Source organism: Rhincodon typus, chromosome 2 (genome assembly GCF_021869965.1).
Source record: "Rhincodon typus isolate 14 chromosome 2, sRhiTyp1.1, whole genome shotgun sequence".
In the NCBI taxonomy this organism is placed as follows: domain Eukaryota; kingdom Metazoa; phylum Chordata; class Chondrichthyes; order Orectolobiformes; family Rhincodontidae; genus Rhincodon; species Rhincodon typus.
In genome coordinates, this window is record NC_063333.1 from 39,594,869 (window position 1) to 39,612,344 (window position 17,476).

Here is a 17,476-nt window from a genome sequence, read left to right on the forward strand (position 1 = left end):
ACTTTTCCTCAGAGACATAGAGTGGCTTTTGATGTTCCAGAGGAACCTCTGACACAGTCTTTGTAGCCAGACAAATCTAAGGAAAATGTCAAGAACATCACAAGGATCTTTTCATTGCATTTATCAGCCTGACCAACGAATCTGATTTCGTGAATCATAAGGATCTGTGGAATGTGTTCCAGGGATTTGGATTTCAAGAAACTACATCACAAACCTGTAGCTATGAGATAATTTGACTGAAATTGTCCTGACAGTGTCAGCTGATAACATTTAACTCTATATCATCACCACCTCCAGTCTCTAAATTGCCTCACTGCATGTCTGACGTCCAGTACTGCATGAGTAGAAAATTCCTCCAGCTAAACATTGGGAAGATCAAGCAGATATCTTTGGTTCTCATGACAATTTCTGTTCCCAACTATTGAATGTATTTTTTATGAATTCATTCACAGAATGACGGCGTCACTGGCTAGGCCAGCATTAATTGCTCATCCTAAGAGTCAACTGCATTGCTATGGGTATAAAGTCACAGGTAAGGAAGGCTGATTTCCTTCCCTAAAGGACATTAGTGAACCTGATGGGTTTTTTTTAAAACAACAACCAGGGTCACCATTAACGAAAACAGAAGTTGCTGGAAAAGCTCAGAACTGAGGAAGGGTCACCAGAACTGAAAAGTTAACTCTGATTTCTCTTCACAGATGCTGCCAGACCTGCTGAGCTTTCCCAGCAACTTCTGTTTTTGTTCCTGATTTACAGCATCCACAGTTCTTCTGGTTTTTTATTTAGGGACCACCATTAGGCCAACTTCCGGATTTTTTTATTGAATTCAAATTTCATCATCTGCCATGGTGGGATGTATCCCCAGAACATTCGTTCTGGATTGCTAGTCCAAGGATATTACCACAATTCTACGGACTCCTCAATCTGACTGGAACAATCAGAATCTTGGTAAAATACTTGATCCTGACATGAGCTTCCCATCATGTTGCTGCCATCAGTAACAAATTCCATCTCAGTATTATTGCCTGACTCTATTCCTACCTTGTTCTTCTTCAGCTAAATCCCTCATCTATATCTTAGTTACCTATGGAATTAACTAATTCAAAACACTCCTTCCCTGTCTCCCATCATTCATCCTCTTTAAATGTTAAATTATCCAAATCTCTTGTCTGTATTCTAAACCACGCTAACACCTAGTGCTATTAAAAGGGAGTTTCATGATTTTGACCCAGTGACAATAAAGGAACAATGATATATTTCCTAGCCAGGACAATGCGTAATTTGGAGGGAAATTTCTAGCTGGGCCTGTAATCTCAAGCTTTCTGCATTGTTCCTTTTATGTGATAGAAGTTTGGGAATGGCTGTTGAAGAAACCAGGACACATTCACCTCTACTCATCTGTCACTATGGTGGGTTAATGAGGGAGATAATGAATGTTTAAGCAGACTGCTTTGTCCTGCACGGTGTTGAGTTTCTTGACCGTACTTGAACACTCATCCAAGGAAGTGGAGAATTTTCCATTTTGCCTTGCGAACATTGTAGAGAGTTAAGAGCAGAGTGACTTGCCGGAGAATACCCAGCATCTGATCCGCTCTTGTAGCCACAGTAGTTTGTTCAGTTAGGTTTTTGTACAATAGTGATGTGGCTACTAGGATATATATGATGGGGGACTTAATGAAAGTAGTGTCACAGTTAAGTGTGGGTATTTAGACTTTTGTTGGAGATGGTTATTGCTTAGCAATTTTGAGACAACAGGGATTTTGGTCACATCAGCTTCAAGTGTGAATGTTCTGCAGGTTTTGCTATTTGGAGCCATAGACTGTCCTTTTATCTGGAGAGTTACAAATGGAACCAACCACAGTCTGTCAATAGTAAACACCCCACTTCTAAGCTTATGAAGAAGGGTTGGTCGTTAATGAAGTAACCGAAGAATGGTCAGACATAGGGCACAACTCTGAAGAACTACTATGCTGATGTCCTGGAGCCAAGATGATTGGATTCAAATAACCAAAATCATTTTCTTTTGTCTTAGGTGTGAAGCTAGCCCTATATCTTCAAGTTTGCAGACAACACAAAGCTTGATGGGAGGTGAACTGTGAGTAGGATCCAGGGATGCTTCAGTGTGATTTGGATAAGTTGAGCGAGTAGGTAAATGCATGGCAGACCAAGTATAATGTAGACAAATGTAGGATTATCCACTTTGGTTGCAAAAACAGAAAGGTGTATAATTATCTGCATGGTGATAGATTGGGAAAGAGAGAAGTGCAACGAGACCTAGATGTCCTTGTGTACCAGTCATTGAAAGTAAGCTTTCAGGTGCAGCAACTGGTGAAGAAAGCAATTAGCATGTTGGCCTTCATAGCAAGATCATTGGACTACAACAGCAAGGATGTCTTGCTGCAATTGTACAGGGCTTTGGTGACACCAGATCTGGAGTATGCTGTGCAGTTTTGGTTTTCTTATCTGAGGAAGAATGTTCCTACTATGGAGAGCGTACAACAAAAGTTTAAGAAACTGATTCCTCAGATGGCAGAACTGATGCATGAAGAGAGGTTGGATCAGTTAGGATGATATTCACTGGAGTTTAGAACAATGAGGGGAGATCTCATGGAAACCTATAAAATTCTAACAGATCAAGACAGGGTAAATGCAGGAAGTTCACGATGACCGAAAAATCCAGAACTGAGGGTCACAATCTAAATGATACATAGCAGGCCACTTAGAACTGAGAAGAGAATAAATTTCTTCACTCAAAGTGGTGAGCCTTTGGAGTTCTCTGCCAGGGAGAATGGTTGAGACCAAGATAGATGTAGTTATTAGGGCTAAAGGGATAAAGGGAGCAAAAGTGGGAACAGGAAAATGAGTAGGATGATCAGTCATGATCATAGTGCATGGTGCAGCATGTTCAAAGGGCCGAATGGCCTATTCCTGTTCGTATTTTCTATTTTTCTGTTTAGCTAATGAAAGAGTTTGCCCACTCCCACTGATTTCAATTTAACTAGGGCTCATTTATATCACATACCATCATGGTCTGAGGCAGTGGAAGAGCTTCTGTGGGACTGCTTAGAATTGGTGGACTGATCCATACCAAGAATTCAGTGGCCAAGTCAGATGAGTACGCCACTACTGTTACAAACTTTATTAGCAAGTGCATCAAGGACTGCATGCTAAAGAGGTCAATCTGTATGTTCTCCAACCGGAAACCATAGATGAACTGGGAAATCCATTGCCTACTGAAGACCAGATGTGCGGTGTTCAAGTCAGATAACCCTGACCTTTACAGGAAACCCAGATATAACCTTCATAAAGCCATTGGAGATGCCAAGAGGCAATACTGGACTAAGTTAGAGACCCAAACTAACCACAAGGATACCCACCATTTGTGGCAAGACCTACATGACATAACAGGCTATAAAGTGAAGCAGAACAGGATGCAGACAAAAATACATCCCTCCCTGATGCGCTCAATGTATTTTACACATGGTTCAAAATGGAAGGTCGGTGAAATGCTGTTACCTGCCCTGACAGCCTCGGATTCACCTGTTCCCTCAATCATCACTGCAGATGTCAGGTCGGCCTTCTTGACAGTGAACCCATGGAGAGCGACTGGCCCAGATGGAATCCCCGGCTGTGCACTCAGATCCTGTGCAGACCAGTTGGCGGGAGCATTTGTTATCATCTTTAAACTCTCCTTGCTTCAATCTGAAGTCCCCACCTACTTCAAGAAGACTACCATCATCCTGGTACCAAAGAAAACTCATGCAACATGCCTCAACAATTACCGCCCAGCGGCTCTGACCTCCACAATTATGAAGTGCTTCGAGAGGTTAGTCATCGCTTACATCAACACCAGCCTTCCAGCTTGCCTTGACCCCTTGCAATTCACCTAACATAGCAATAGGTTCTTGGCAGATGCCATCTCCCTAGGCCCCTTGGGCGGCACGGTGGCTCAGTGGTTAGCACGGCTGCCTCACAGCACCAGGGACCCAGGTTCGATTCCAGCCTCAGGTGACTGTCTGTGTGGAGTTTGCACATTCTCCCCGTGTCTGCATGGGTTTCCTCTGGGTGCTCCGGTATCCTCCCACAGTCTAAAGATGTGCAGGTTAGGTGGACTGGCCATGCTAAATTGCCCATAGTGTCCAGGGATGTGTGGGTTAAGTGGATTGCCAGGGGAAAATGCAGGGTTACAGGGACAGGGTAGGGGTCTGGCCAGACGCTCTTTTGAGGAAAGGTATGGACTCAATGGGCCAAATGGCCTGCTTCCACACTGTAGGGATTCTCTACTCATTCCTGGAACATGTGGATAACAAGGATACCTCCATCAGGCTTCTACTTATTGACTACAGCTCCACCTTCAATATTGTAATCCTAAAACAAACTAATCTCCAAACTCCAAGACCTAGGTCACTGCTCCACCCTCTGCAACTGGATCCTCAACTTGCTGACCCACAGATCGCAATCAGTGAAGATAAGCAACAGCACCTTCTCCACTACAATCCTCAACAGCACTACCCACCCCGCAAGGCTGCGTACTCAGCCCCTTTCTGTACTCCCTCTACACTCATGACTGTGTGGCCAAATTCCATCCTAACTCCATCTACAGGTTTGCTGACAACACCACCACCGTAGGCCGGATCTCAAACAATGATGAGGCAGATACAGGAAAGAGACAGAATGCCTGGTAACCTGTTAAAGATAATACACTCTCTCTCAACATCAGCAAAACTAAACAGCTGGTTATTGACTTCAGGAAGCGAGGTGGAGGGCACGTTCCTATCTACATGAACAGTGCTGAGGTGGAAATGGTCAACAGCGTCAAGTTCCTAGGAGTGACTATCACCAACAATCTGTCCTGGACCACCCACGTTGATGTGACGGTCAAGAAGGCCCAATGATGCTTCTACTTCCTCAGAAGGCTGAGAAAATTTACAATGTCCATAAGGACTTAGGAACTTTTACAGTCACACCACAGAAAGTATTCCATCTCGATGCATTGTGGCTTGGTATGGCAACTGCTTTGTCCAGGACTGTAATAAACTACAGAGAGTTGTGAACACAGCCCAGTCCATCACGCAAGCCAACCCTCCATCAATTGACTCCATCTATACTTCTCACTGCCTCAGAAAGGCAGGCAACATCAAAGTCCCTTTCACCCCAGTTATACTCTCTTCTGACCTCTTCCATCAGGCAGAAGATACGAAAGCTTAAACACATGTACCAACAGATTCAAGAACAGTTTCTTCCCCACTGTTAGTAGACTTTTGAATGGAAGTCTCAAATTTCAAATCTAATATTGCTCTTGCTTTTTGTGCACCTTCTCTGCAGCCATAACATTGTATTCCTCACCTGTTCTATCGCACTATGAACTTTGTATGGTATGATCTGCCTGTGTTGCATGGAAAACAGAACTTGTCACTGTACCTGGGTAGATGTGACAATAATAAATCAAATTAAAACAAATCAAAAAAGTTGTATTGATGTCAAGGCCTGTCATTCACACCTCTGGAATTTAGCTTTTTTGTTCATAGAATCATAGAATCCCTACAGTGTGGAAACAGGCCCTTCGGCCCAACAAGTCCACACCAACCCTTGGAACATCCCACCCAGGCCCATCCCCCTATAACCCACCTAATCTACAGACCCCTGAACACTACGGGCAATTTAGCTTAGCCAATCCACCTAACCTGCACATCTTTGGACTGTGGGAGGAAACCGGCGTACCCGGAGGAAACCCATGCAGACACGGGGAGAATGTGCAAACTCCACACAGTCGCCCGAGGGTAGAATTGAACCCGGGTCCCTGGTGCTGTGAGGCAGCAGTGCTAACCACTGAGCCACCGTGCCGCCCCATGTTTGGGCCAAAGTTGTAATGAGGACTGGAATCAAATAGTCCTTCCAGAATTCAAACTGAGAACTGGCAGACAGATTATCAGTGAATAAGGAGCTGTTCAATAGCACTGTTGATAATCACTTCCAAGACTTGGTTAATATTTGAGAGTAAGCTGATTGGGTGTTAGTTGGCCGATTTGAATTTCCTGCATTTTGTGGAAGCATGGAAATGTAGAGGGGTCTGGCTGTTCAAGTGCATGAATCAAAGAAGATTAGTATGCAGGTAGTGAGTAATCAGGAAACTAATTAAAATTTTATTGTGAGGGGAATTGAATGCAAGGTTGGGGAGGTTATGCTTCAGTTATTTAGGGCATTGATGAGACTGCATCTACAGCACTGTGTACAATACTGGTCATAAATACTGTATTTATGGAAGGATGTTAATACGTTGGAAGCAGTTCAGAGAAGGTTTACTAGACTAATGCCTGGAATGAGTGCCTTATGAGAAAAGGCTAAACCGGCGAGATCTGTATCCTCAACAATTTAGAAAACTGAGTGGTTACTTAATTGAAATATGTAAGATCCTGAGGGGACTTGACTGGTTGGATGTGGAAAGGATGTCTCTTTTTGTGGGAGAATCTAGGTCTACGAGCATTAGTTTAAAAGTAAGAGGTTATCCATTTAAGACGGAGTTAAGGAATTTTTTTTTCTCTTAGAGTTGTGAATCTTTGGTATTCCCTTCCTCAAAAGGCTGTTGATGCAGAATCTTGAAGTATATTTAGGAAAGAGGTGGACAGATTCTTAATTACCAAGGGGATAAAAAATTACAGGGGGTATCCAGGAATGTAGAGCTGAGGTTAAAATCAGAGCAACCATGATCTGATTGAATGGCAAAGCAGACTTGAAGGGCTAAGTGGCCTATTCTTTTTCCATGACCACATGTTTGTAAAGATGTACCTAGACAATTTTCCACTTTTTAGCCGGATACTAGTGTTATAGCTCTACTGGAAGAGGATGACTGCAGGTGCACCTAGGTCTGGAGCACAAGTCTTCAGCTCTGTAAACAGGAATTTGTAAGGATGCGTAGCCTTTGTTGTATGCAATGTTTGTTGATATTACATGGAGTGAATTTCTTTGGCTTCTGCAATGGTGGGACCTCAGGAGGAGAAATGCAAACCCTTCAGCACCGTATTTATACAAATAGACAAACATTGGACAAGAAGATACATATTTGTCTACTCAGCCTTATCTAACTGCATTTAGTGGAGAGAAACCAAGCAGTTATGTTATTTCCATTTAAGACTAGATCAGGAGAAAAAAGCATAAACTGCAATGTCTCTGAATAGGAAGAAGGAAAATCCAAGGAAAATCACAGCTGAGCACTTGCTCAAGCATCCTGGCAACCAGTTACAGGGACACTATGAACAGCCTAAAAGTGGGCAAGGTGAGTGAAAGCAAGGGACTAACAACTGCTCAAAGCATTTCTATACAGCCAGGAGTAACACACCTGTTCCTACTATACTGTTTCCACTTCAAACAGTATAACTTACATCTTATGAGACAATATTAAGCAGTCCCTTCAAGAATTGCTATTTTAGCTGATCCAGTAATGGAAAAAGTGAGTGGAACATTCACAGCCCCTTGATTAGGATAATCAGAGACCCTGTGTTGCTGACGGACTATAGAGCACTTGATCCAATTGGCAGCTGAAGGTTGTGCAGACCAGGTTTGTAAAATAAGCAAATGAGGGGTGAATTTCTCTATCTTTATATATTCTAAAGCTATTTACAAAATTAGAGCACAACAGAATGATTTTAGCTCTCCGCTACTGGCAGGAAAGGGGTAGGACATCAGCTAAAATAGACTTGTTCTATTTCCTGGTCTGTTCTAGCTGATGTGTGCTTTCAACACAGCTGACCTTTCATGGTGCAGGAAAGTTCCATGAAACTTTGCTGATGTTGCATTAATAAATGAAAACCAGAATCCTATAAGACACATGGAAATGGAATTTTAACCTGCTCATGCATTGGGTAGCCTGCCATGGTCCCCATCAGGTGAACCTACCAGAAGTAATCAAGGCCACTTAGGTAAATTGCCAATCATTTCTTTACTGGAGCATTCATCTGCTTTCGTTGCTCTTCCAAGCATCTCCTTACTGGGAGTAAGGAGACTACGGACCATTCCTTTCTAAATATGCTGTAGTCTCATTCTGAAGTTGGCCTGTAGGATGCCTGATTTTCATCTCCCTCCTTCAGCCAGCTGTCACCTTTTGCTTTAAATGGGTTCCGACAACTAAATGCTGATAGCCTCCGATACAAACTCACATAAAATTTCCATCCACTCCCACCCTGAATAAAAATTGGGCTAAAAAATCACAGTTATTACAGAGGTTGTTCACAGAGATCTGTTGGCTATCATTTGGATATAGCAACTGAGCGTCAGCAAATGGGTTGAGTGAAAATATCACACTTATACCTATAAACATGCAGAAATTAGACTTTGCAGATGGGGGATTTTTTTGTTTTGTGGATCTAAAGTACAAATAAAACATAGTACATCATAGCCATGTCCATCTACAGTTTACAACAGTATGCTTCTGAAGCGTTATCGGTCTGAAACTTATACTGAGATAGACAGAGTTAAAAATAGTATTCATTCAACATCCAGAACTTTTACTGTCAAATGGAGGTCAGATTTTAGCTGACTTTGACCCCAGTTGACCATAAAAATGATATGTATTTCAAATTTGTGGATTACCAGTATAGCAGACTAAAGACAGAATGAGTCAGACATTGTTTCTTGCTATCTGATTAACAAAAGCAGCTTTGTCTTTTTGTTGATAGTTGGAAGTAAAAATAGATTTAGCTTAAACCAAGTCAAAACATAAGACACATTCATCATGTCTAACCTGCAATGTTGCAGAAGATCATTTTTAGTAGCACTCCGTATTTGCAGTAGTAAAGTGCTGCCAAGCAGGCTTCTCTTTTTTTTGTGTTACCGTGGAAACTGAACATAGCTGTTCACAAGAATTAACTGCATTAAAATGTGAAATTCAGCATACGGCCCAGGTCCAAATATTCCTCACCTGCACTGTGACGCGCAACATATCCCAGTGCCCAAGCTGCTGCTTCCTTGACTCCTGGATCAAACTCTTCTAGGCAGATCACCAGCGCATCCAGTGCCCCACAATCCACCACTGCTTGGGCTAATTGAGGAGAGTGTTTAGCTACAGCTCTCAACACAAACGCTGCTGCTTTCTTGTAGAAACGCTTTATAAAAATAAAAGTATTTGGTAAGTAGTTTATCCAAATAAAGCATTGCATTACTTAATGCTTTCCCGTGGTTCCAAAAAACCTGTTTCTTTTATTCTTTCATGGAATATGGCCATCACTCGCAAGGCAGACATTTGTTGCCCATCCATTAAACTAAGTGGCCTATCTCAGAGGGCAGTTAAGAATCACATGAGGGCCAGACAGCAGATTTTCTTTTGCAGAGGAAAATGATGAACCAAATGGGGTTTTACAGCAATTAATGATAGTTCCATGGTGATGATAACTAAGATCAGCTTTCAATTCCAAATTTTATTCATTCATTGAATTTAAATTCCACCAGCAGTCACACTGGGATTTGAAGATGTTCCACAATATTGTGACATTACCACCATGCCAGCATCTCTCCTGTTCGCTACGACATACCATGATAACACAAATATATTTTGTTTATAAATGGCTTTTTGCAATATCTAAAAAGGTTTCGTTGACAATGTTCTTCAAAAGGGCTATTTTTGTCCTTATAAAATAGCACACCTGTTATTTCACCATGCTTGTGAGACCATACACTGGCACAACTGTTGACGTAATTATACTATACTCATCCATCGTGTCTACTTTGTTAAAAATATAAAGGTGAACATGACTATATGAAAATTACATTGCAAAATCTTAGACTGTAGCTGATAGATTATCTGCTGCAGCGTAAGCTTTGAGAGTCTACCAATGTGGCAGTTCTGAATCAAAAGAAAGCCAAATAATAAACGTTCTTTTCATTAAATTTAGTTTCTTTATATAAATCAACACAAAAACCATCGTATGACAAGATTAAGTAACTGGAGTTTTCACGATGTGGACAGAAATAACAATCAGCAGCATCAAAATGTGAATCACCATATTCATTACCTGGAAGTTAAATTCTATAAACCATTTAGGACCTACATATAAATGATCAATTTACTTTAATGTACCTTGTGTATCCTTTCTCTTTTGAGAAAAATTATTACTTTTTTTGAAATGTATAAAGACGGCAACTTAATTGGATTTTTCCCTAAACAGTTTTGAAACAATGTGTCATCACTACAATCACCAACTTTAAAGTCAGGAAGATAGTTTTGCCCAAGGGACAAACAAATTGCTTGCATGTGCAGCTAAACTCTACATGAACTGGCTAATTAGCTTCCTTCACTTGCCCTCAGTCTGTAAAGTATGATAGGCCTTTTGTGACCCTGCGCTAATCTGCTGGTGCCCTCAATGATCCTAGCTAACCACTGTCTCACAGCTGCCTGACATAATAAAAAACAATGTGCAAAGCCTCTTCAATGCAAGCAATTTATGCTGTTTTTAAGCGGGATCCCTTCAGCAGGGGAAAAAAATATACAAGACTAGCTCTCAGTTGGAATTTAATCACATGGCATTTATTTTAAGAAATACTGTAATTCTTCTGAGGAGTAGAGCACTACCTTTATGATAATGCCAATTTTCTCTTTTTTTTATTTCTGTACAAAGGAAATATGTCTTACATTTTGTTCTGCCAATGAATACACAAGCTGCGGAAGAATGTCTCCCTTAACAACAGCCTCAGCCAGATCATCATTGTAATTAGCTAGACGTCCCAGTGCCAAAGCTGCTGTCTGCTGAATGTTTGGAACCACATCCAGTAAGAGGGGCCTCAAAAGAGACATCACACCTATAACAAAAATGAAAAACGAAAATCATATTTTATAGTTTTATTCTACAACACTTTTTTTTAATTCTACAATATTATAATTTCTTAGAAAGCACTGCTTCTTAATCATGCTTGTTCATCAACCTTTTCTTCGTTAATTGTTTTTTGCTCAATAGCAGATATGAAACAGTTCTTTTAAAGAGAAAAATGTTATGAGAAATAGCAAAAATATAAAAGAACCAAAGTAATAATAACCATTGTCAGAAGACATCAATTTAGTTATCCAAATTAATTTAAAAGTAGAAGAATAAGGGTTGTATTCTCCATGAGAGGCATCTTATGCCATACGCTGGCAAGATAAGAAAAATTTGATCTTGCAAAAATGGATAAGCAAAATACTGTAAGCAAATTGAATAACAGAATATTTCTTTTTAAATTAATCAGATATTCACTCAATAACATTAATTTTCTCTTTCAATTGCAACATAAGTGCCAGTTCTCCAGGTAATGACAGAAATTGCTGGTTTGACCATTTTCCATCATTTTCTGAGGAAGGGTCACTGGACCCGAAATGTTAACTCCAATTTTTTCTTCACAGATGCTGCCAGACCTGCCGAGCTTTCCCAGCAACTTCTGTTTTTGTTACCATTTTCTATCCACCACTGAGAAGTCACTTCCAATCTAACACTCATTCAGCAATCTGGCCAAGATTCAGTACAGTTTACGTTAAAATAATCATCAAAATGAAATATACTTCAGCCAAAAGGAATTGGGTATTCTACTATCATACCTATAGAGCTGATAAATCTACTTCTTTGGACCATTTTGTACATTATAGCTTTTGGGAAATTGGTAGAAATTCATTGGCAAGTAACAAAAAAAAATAGATTTTTCTATAAAATCTGTGTCATGACAACATTTTCAACATTACACAAGTGACATTTCAAAAGTACCTTATTGGCTGTAAATTTTTTCTGGAAAGTCCTGGAGTTGTGAACACAAGTTAACACATTAACACAAGTCATTATTTTCCTTTTATTGAACTCAGAATAGATAATATTATTTTGAAACAAAATATAGGCTAAATTATGGTACTGCATATAATGGAAATGGAATCAGTGTTTAATGAACTATGGTATATGGGCTTACTGGCATGGCTAGCCTTTAATAGCTGTCCCTAATTGCTCCTGAGAAGATGATGATACACTGCTTTCTAGAACTGCTGTTGTCCAAGTTATAAAGATACATCCAAGGTACTGTCCAAGGCAGACTTTGAGCCAATGTGACAATATTGATCTACTTCACCCTATCGTGGTGTTCCCAATCGACTGCTGACCTAGTTTTTCTGGGTGGTGGAAGCGGTAGGTTTGGAAGGTTGAAAGAGCCTTGATATGTAGCTACAGTGAATCTAATAAGTGGCATACACCTCTACCACAATGCATCAGTGGTAGATGATGAGAATGTTTAGGACACTGACTGGGTACCTCTTAAGTGAACTGTTCTGTTCTGGATAATGTCAAGCTTTCTGAGTGTGTAGGAGACATATTTTTCTAGGTAAATGAAGAATATTTCATCACACGTCTGATTTGTCCCTTAGTTGTTGCAGAATACTGAGCCTCTGTCCTGCCCTTGTAGCCATATGATTTGCATTAAGGATCACCTCAACTACTTTGACGCAGGGGAAACCAAAATAGCAATGCTGCAGGGAGATAGTTAGATGCTTTCTTGTTGGAGATGGTTCTTATACAGAAATAAGAAGACAAAACTGATGAATATGTGGCTGGAGAGGTGGTACAGGATGGATAGCTTCAGAATTCTGAGACACGAGGACCACATCTGGGGCAGGTGAAACCAGCTAGATAGGTTGCATCTCAACAGGGTGTGGACCAATATCTTCACAAGGGGTTTTGCTCACGCCGTTGTGAAGAATTTAAACTGGTTTAGCAGCGGGGTGGAAAGCTGACAGCAGATTCAGAAAGGAGAGAAGAAAGGCTGGAAATGGAAGGTAGAAAACCATCAGACCCCTTTGAAAAGCAAAGGAAACAAAGGAAATAGAGAAGGGAATTCAACAGTGCTAATTGGTTTTACACTTCAATGCAAGAAATCTGGGGAATAAAGCAGATGAGTTGATAGTACAATTGACACATGGGATTATGATTTTATGGCTATAACTGAAACATGACTGAAAGAATAGCGAAATGACAGCTCAATATTCTTGGTTACAGTGTTTTTAGATGAGCTAGAGAAGAGGATAAGCTCAAAGGCGGGGGTCATAATATTGAATAAAGAAACAAGGATAGGTTAAATGATAGAAATAAGGTTAAATAAGGTAATATAAGACAAACTGAAAAATAAAAAGGAGTAAACACACTTCTGGGAGTGTACACAAAACCCAAAACAAGTGACAGAAGAGCAAGTTTTTTTTCTAATTTTCCTGGGGGATATGAATATTACTGGCTGGCCAGCATTAATTGCCCATCCCTAGTTGCCCCTAAAAAGGTGGTAGTGAGCCTCCTTCTTGAACCACTGCACTCTATGTGCTATAGGATGACCCATAATGCCATTTGGGAGGTAATTCCAGGATTTTGACCTGGCAACAGTGAGGGAACAGTGATATATTTCCAACTGAGGATGTTGAGTGACTTGGTGGGGAACTTGCAGGTGGTGGTGCTCCCATATATCTAGTGCCCTTGCCCTTCTAGAGAGGGAGGGACCATGGGCATGGAAGGTGCTGTCTAAGGACCTCTGCAGTGCAACTTGTAGATCATACACACTGCTGTTACTAATCGTCTGTAGTGGAGGGAGTGGATGCTTATGGATGTGGCATCAATCAAGTGGCTGCTTCATCCCGGATGATGTCAAGCTTCTTGAGTATTGTTAGAGCTGCACTCATTCAGGAACTCCTGACTTGTGTCTTGTAGGTGGAGGACAGGCTTTGGGGGATCAGTAGGTATACCTATAGTATACCTAGCCTTTGACCTACTCTTGTTGCCATTGTATTTATATGGTGAGTTCAGTTGAGTTTCTAATGAATAGTAACCCCCAGGAGGTTGATAGTGGGGTCTCAGTGATGGTAATGCCCTTGAATGTCAAGGGGCAATGGTTAAGTAGTCTCTTATTGGAGATAGTCATTGCCTAACATTTGTGTGACGTGCACGTTACTTGTCAGCCAAGCCTGGATATTGTCCAGCTTTTGTTGCATTTGAACATGGAGTGCTTCAGAATCTGAGGACTTGAGAATGGTGCTGAACATTGTGCAATCATCGGCAAAATTCCCACTTCTGGTCTTTGATGGTGGGAAGGTCAGGAATGAGGTAGCTGAAGATGTTTGGGCCTGGGATACATCCATGAGTAACTTCTGCAGGGATGTTCTGGAGCTGAGATGACTGACCTCCAACGACCACAACGATTGTCCTATGTGCTATATGATTCTAACCAACACAGAGTTTACCCCCTGATTCCTGCTGATTCCAGTTTTGCTAAGGCTTCTTGATGTTTCACTTGGTCAAATGTGGCCTTGATGTCAAGGGCCGGCACTTTCACCTCACCTCCAGAATTCAGATCTCTGGTCCATATTTGAATCAAGCTGTAATGAGATCAGGAGCTGAATGGCCCTGTGGAACCCAAACTGGGGTGTCACTGAGCAGGTTATTATTGAGCAGGTGCTGCCTTATAGCACTGTTGATGACATCTTCTATCACTTTGCTGATGATTGAGAGTAGATGGATGGGGTGGTAATTGGCTGGGTTGAATTTGTCCTACTTTTTGTGCACAGGGCAAACCTGGGCAATTTTCCACACCGTCTGGTAGATGCTAGTGTTGTCACTGCACTGGAACAGCTTGGCTACGGGTGAAGCAAGGTCTGGAGCACAGGTTTACAGTACTTTACTGCAATGTTGTCAGGGCCCATGGCTTTTGCAGCATCCAGTGCCTCCAGTAATTTCTTGATCTCACATTTGGTGAATCAAATTGGTTGAAGACTAGAATCTGTGATTCTGGGGACCACTGGGGGAGGCTGAGATGGATCGTCCACTTGGCACTTCTGGCTGAAGACTGTCATGAATACTTCAGCCTTATCTTTTGCAGTGATGTGCCGGGCTCCTCCATACTTGGGGGTTAGAATATTGTGGAGCCTCCAGTGTGTTGTTTAATTGTACATCACGCTCCATGGCACACTTCAAGGGCACCAATCACTTGCACCCCATGTCCATGGACACTGGAATCCGCAATGTACCAGCCTCCAAGGCCTCTCCTGATAAATCTCTGATCCATTTAGAGTGCATTTCAATGCTGCACCTCAGGCTGCACCAGCAACTATCATTATGTTACTGCTACAAAGACACTGGGTACTCAGCATCCAACTGATACATAGACCAGGCTGCACTGTATAAAGCATGAGCTAGGCCATAGCTAGAATACTACCTGCAGATATTATCCCTGCAGTATAGAACAAATGTCATTACTTTCAAGAGAGTAGACAAGAGGCAAAGGGGTGGGAAAAGAGATCTGACATGGTGCGGGGGGTGGTAAAACAGGTGAAGCTGGGGAGGAATCCATTTACCCCGGACCTGTTCCCTCATCCCAACCCGACCCGATGCCCCTGCAGGATCTCTACCCACCCGATCTCTCCCCTTATCCCCAGCCCAATCGCTCTCACAAAGTCCAATCTCTCTCCCGCTCCCCCTCAATATCTCCCTTCCTACACCCTCCCCGGTCCAGCCCCAATGCCCTCCTTGTTCACAGCCATATCTGTTAATGCACATGTGTGCTCACAGGGAACAGCAGGCTTGCTCCATGGTGTCAGCAAACGGAGCCTTCTTGATATTACTTGGAATGAATCAAGTAGGTTGAAGTCTGGCATCTGCGTTTCTGCGGAGATCAGGAGGTGATTAAAGTGGATCAATTATTCACTAGGCGGTCCTAGCTAAAGATGTTTGTAAACATTTTAGCCTTCGCTTTTGCACTCATAGTGAGTTTCACCATCATTAAAGATGGCAATGTTCATGGAGATTCCTCCTTCTGTTGGTTGTGTAATTGTCCACCACAAATGGTTATGGCAAGACTGCAGAACTCCAATATGATTGTTACCTTTTGGGACAATTTAGCTCTGTCTACGGTATATTATTTCTGTTGTTTAGCAAGAATGCTGTCAAGTGTTTTCACTACACCAGGCTGATATCTCACTTTTGGTATGTCTTGTATTTCTCCTAGCATGCTCTCTTGCACACTTCAAACATTTCTCATTAAATCCAGATTCATCCACTGGCTTGATGGTAATGGTAGAGTGGGAAATATGTTGGGTCATTATGTCGCAAATTGTAGTTGAATACAATTCTGTTACTGATGATGGCTCACAGCCCGTCATGGATGTCCAGCTAAGATCTGTTCTGAATCTATCCCATTTAACATTGAGGTAGTGACACACAACTTGATAAAGGGTGTTCTCGGTGTGAAAACTGTACTTTGGCTCCATAAGGACTAAGTCACACCTATCAATATTATCATGAAGAGATAAATCCATGGCAGGTAGATGTCAGAAGATGAAGCCAAATAGGCTTTGCTGTTGCCTGGCTCCTCTGACCATCTGTTATAAGTTCAGTCTGCCAGCTTTGCCCTTCAAGGCTTAACTAGCTCAGTCAGTGGTGATGCTACTGAAGCACTCTTGATGATGGACATTAAAATCTCCTACTACCTTCTGTACTCTGCACTTTGGGGTTTTATCCATATTTAGCAAGTTATGGTCTGAAAACCCACGTAACTGGATCATTATTGGGATTTCTTTTTTTTTGCTTTCCTTTGTTTTGAGACTATAGGTTGAAATGGGCTGATTTTAAGCAATGGAGCCTTCTTTGTGAATAAATTCTAAATTTGAACTTCAAGACCTGTTAAAATTAGCCAGTGGAACTCAAAGAAAATTAAGGGAAAATATCTTACTTTTTTTGGCCAAGTACAAGTTGCATAGAGTTTCTTGGAGGGATTCTCACAGTAAGATCAGCACAATTTGTTGCCACATCTTGCTAGAAGTACCTCATTAACTATCAACCCTATTCCTATGATGTCCCTCACATCCGATTCTATCTCAATCTTCCCATACGCCATTCCCAGAACAACTCAACACTCACCAGATACAAGGCAGAAGACCAGCATCCCTAGCAACAGCATCATATTTAAAAGGCTATGGTGCACCTGGATGGGCGCTAGCATTCCAAAGCTACCCTGCTCAGTCAAGTATGTTTTCCAAAGTCATCAGAGAAAGGAAATGTGGTACCTCTGTTGAGGAACTGAAGGTCCTGTAAAGGAGAGGAGTCCTCTTCCTGAAGGATCAGCAGAGGACGTTTGCAATCTGACCCTGGCAGCCAGATTGGACGTCGCTACTAAGATAAGTTCCATCCTGGTGGCGCAGAGGAACAGAGATAACAAGGTGTAGAGCTGGATGAACACAGCAGGCCAAGCAGCATCAGAGGAGCAGGAAGGCTGATGTTTCTGGCCTAGACCCTTCTTCAGAAATGGGGGAGGGGAAGGGGGTTCTGAAATAAATAGGGAGAGAGGGGGAGGCAGATAGAAGATGGATAGAGGAGAAGATAGGTGGACAGGAGACAGACAGGTCAAAGAGGCGGGGATGGAGCCAGTAAAGGTGAGTGTAGGTGGGGAGGTAGGGAGGAGATAGGTCAGTCCAGGGAGGACGGACAGGTCAAGGGGGCGGGATGAG

General features: G+C 41.9%; 1 protein-coding gene across 3 annotated transcripts in view; it reads right to left on the reverse strand.

The window, feature by feature from the left end:
* The window catches only part of spag6 (sperm associated antigen 6), a 161,421-nt gene that overhangs the window by 99,305 nt on the left and 44,640 nt on the right, over window positions 1–17,476 (reverse strand). For all 3 annotated transcript variants that reach the window (XM_048617961.1, XM_048617967.1, XM_048617952.1), the window contains exons 3-4: window positions 10,622–10,788; window positions 8,915–9,098 (exon numbers count right to left, since the gene is read on the reverse strand). In XM_048617961.1, the coding sequence (XP_048473918.1) occupies window positions 8,915–9,098; window positions 10,622–10,783 (346 nt within the window). In that variant the 5' untranslated portion in view covers window positions 10,784–10,788. The remainder of the gene's footprint in view (window positions 1–8,914; window positions 9,099–10,621; window positions 10,789–17,476) is intronic.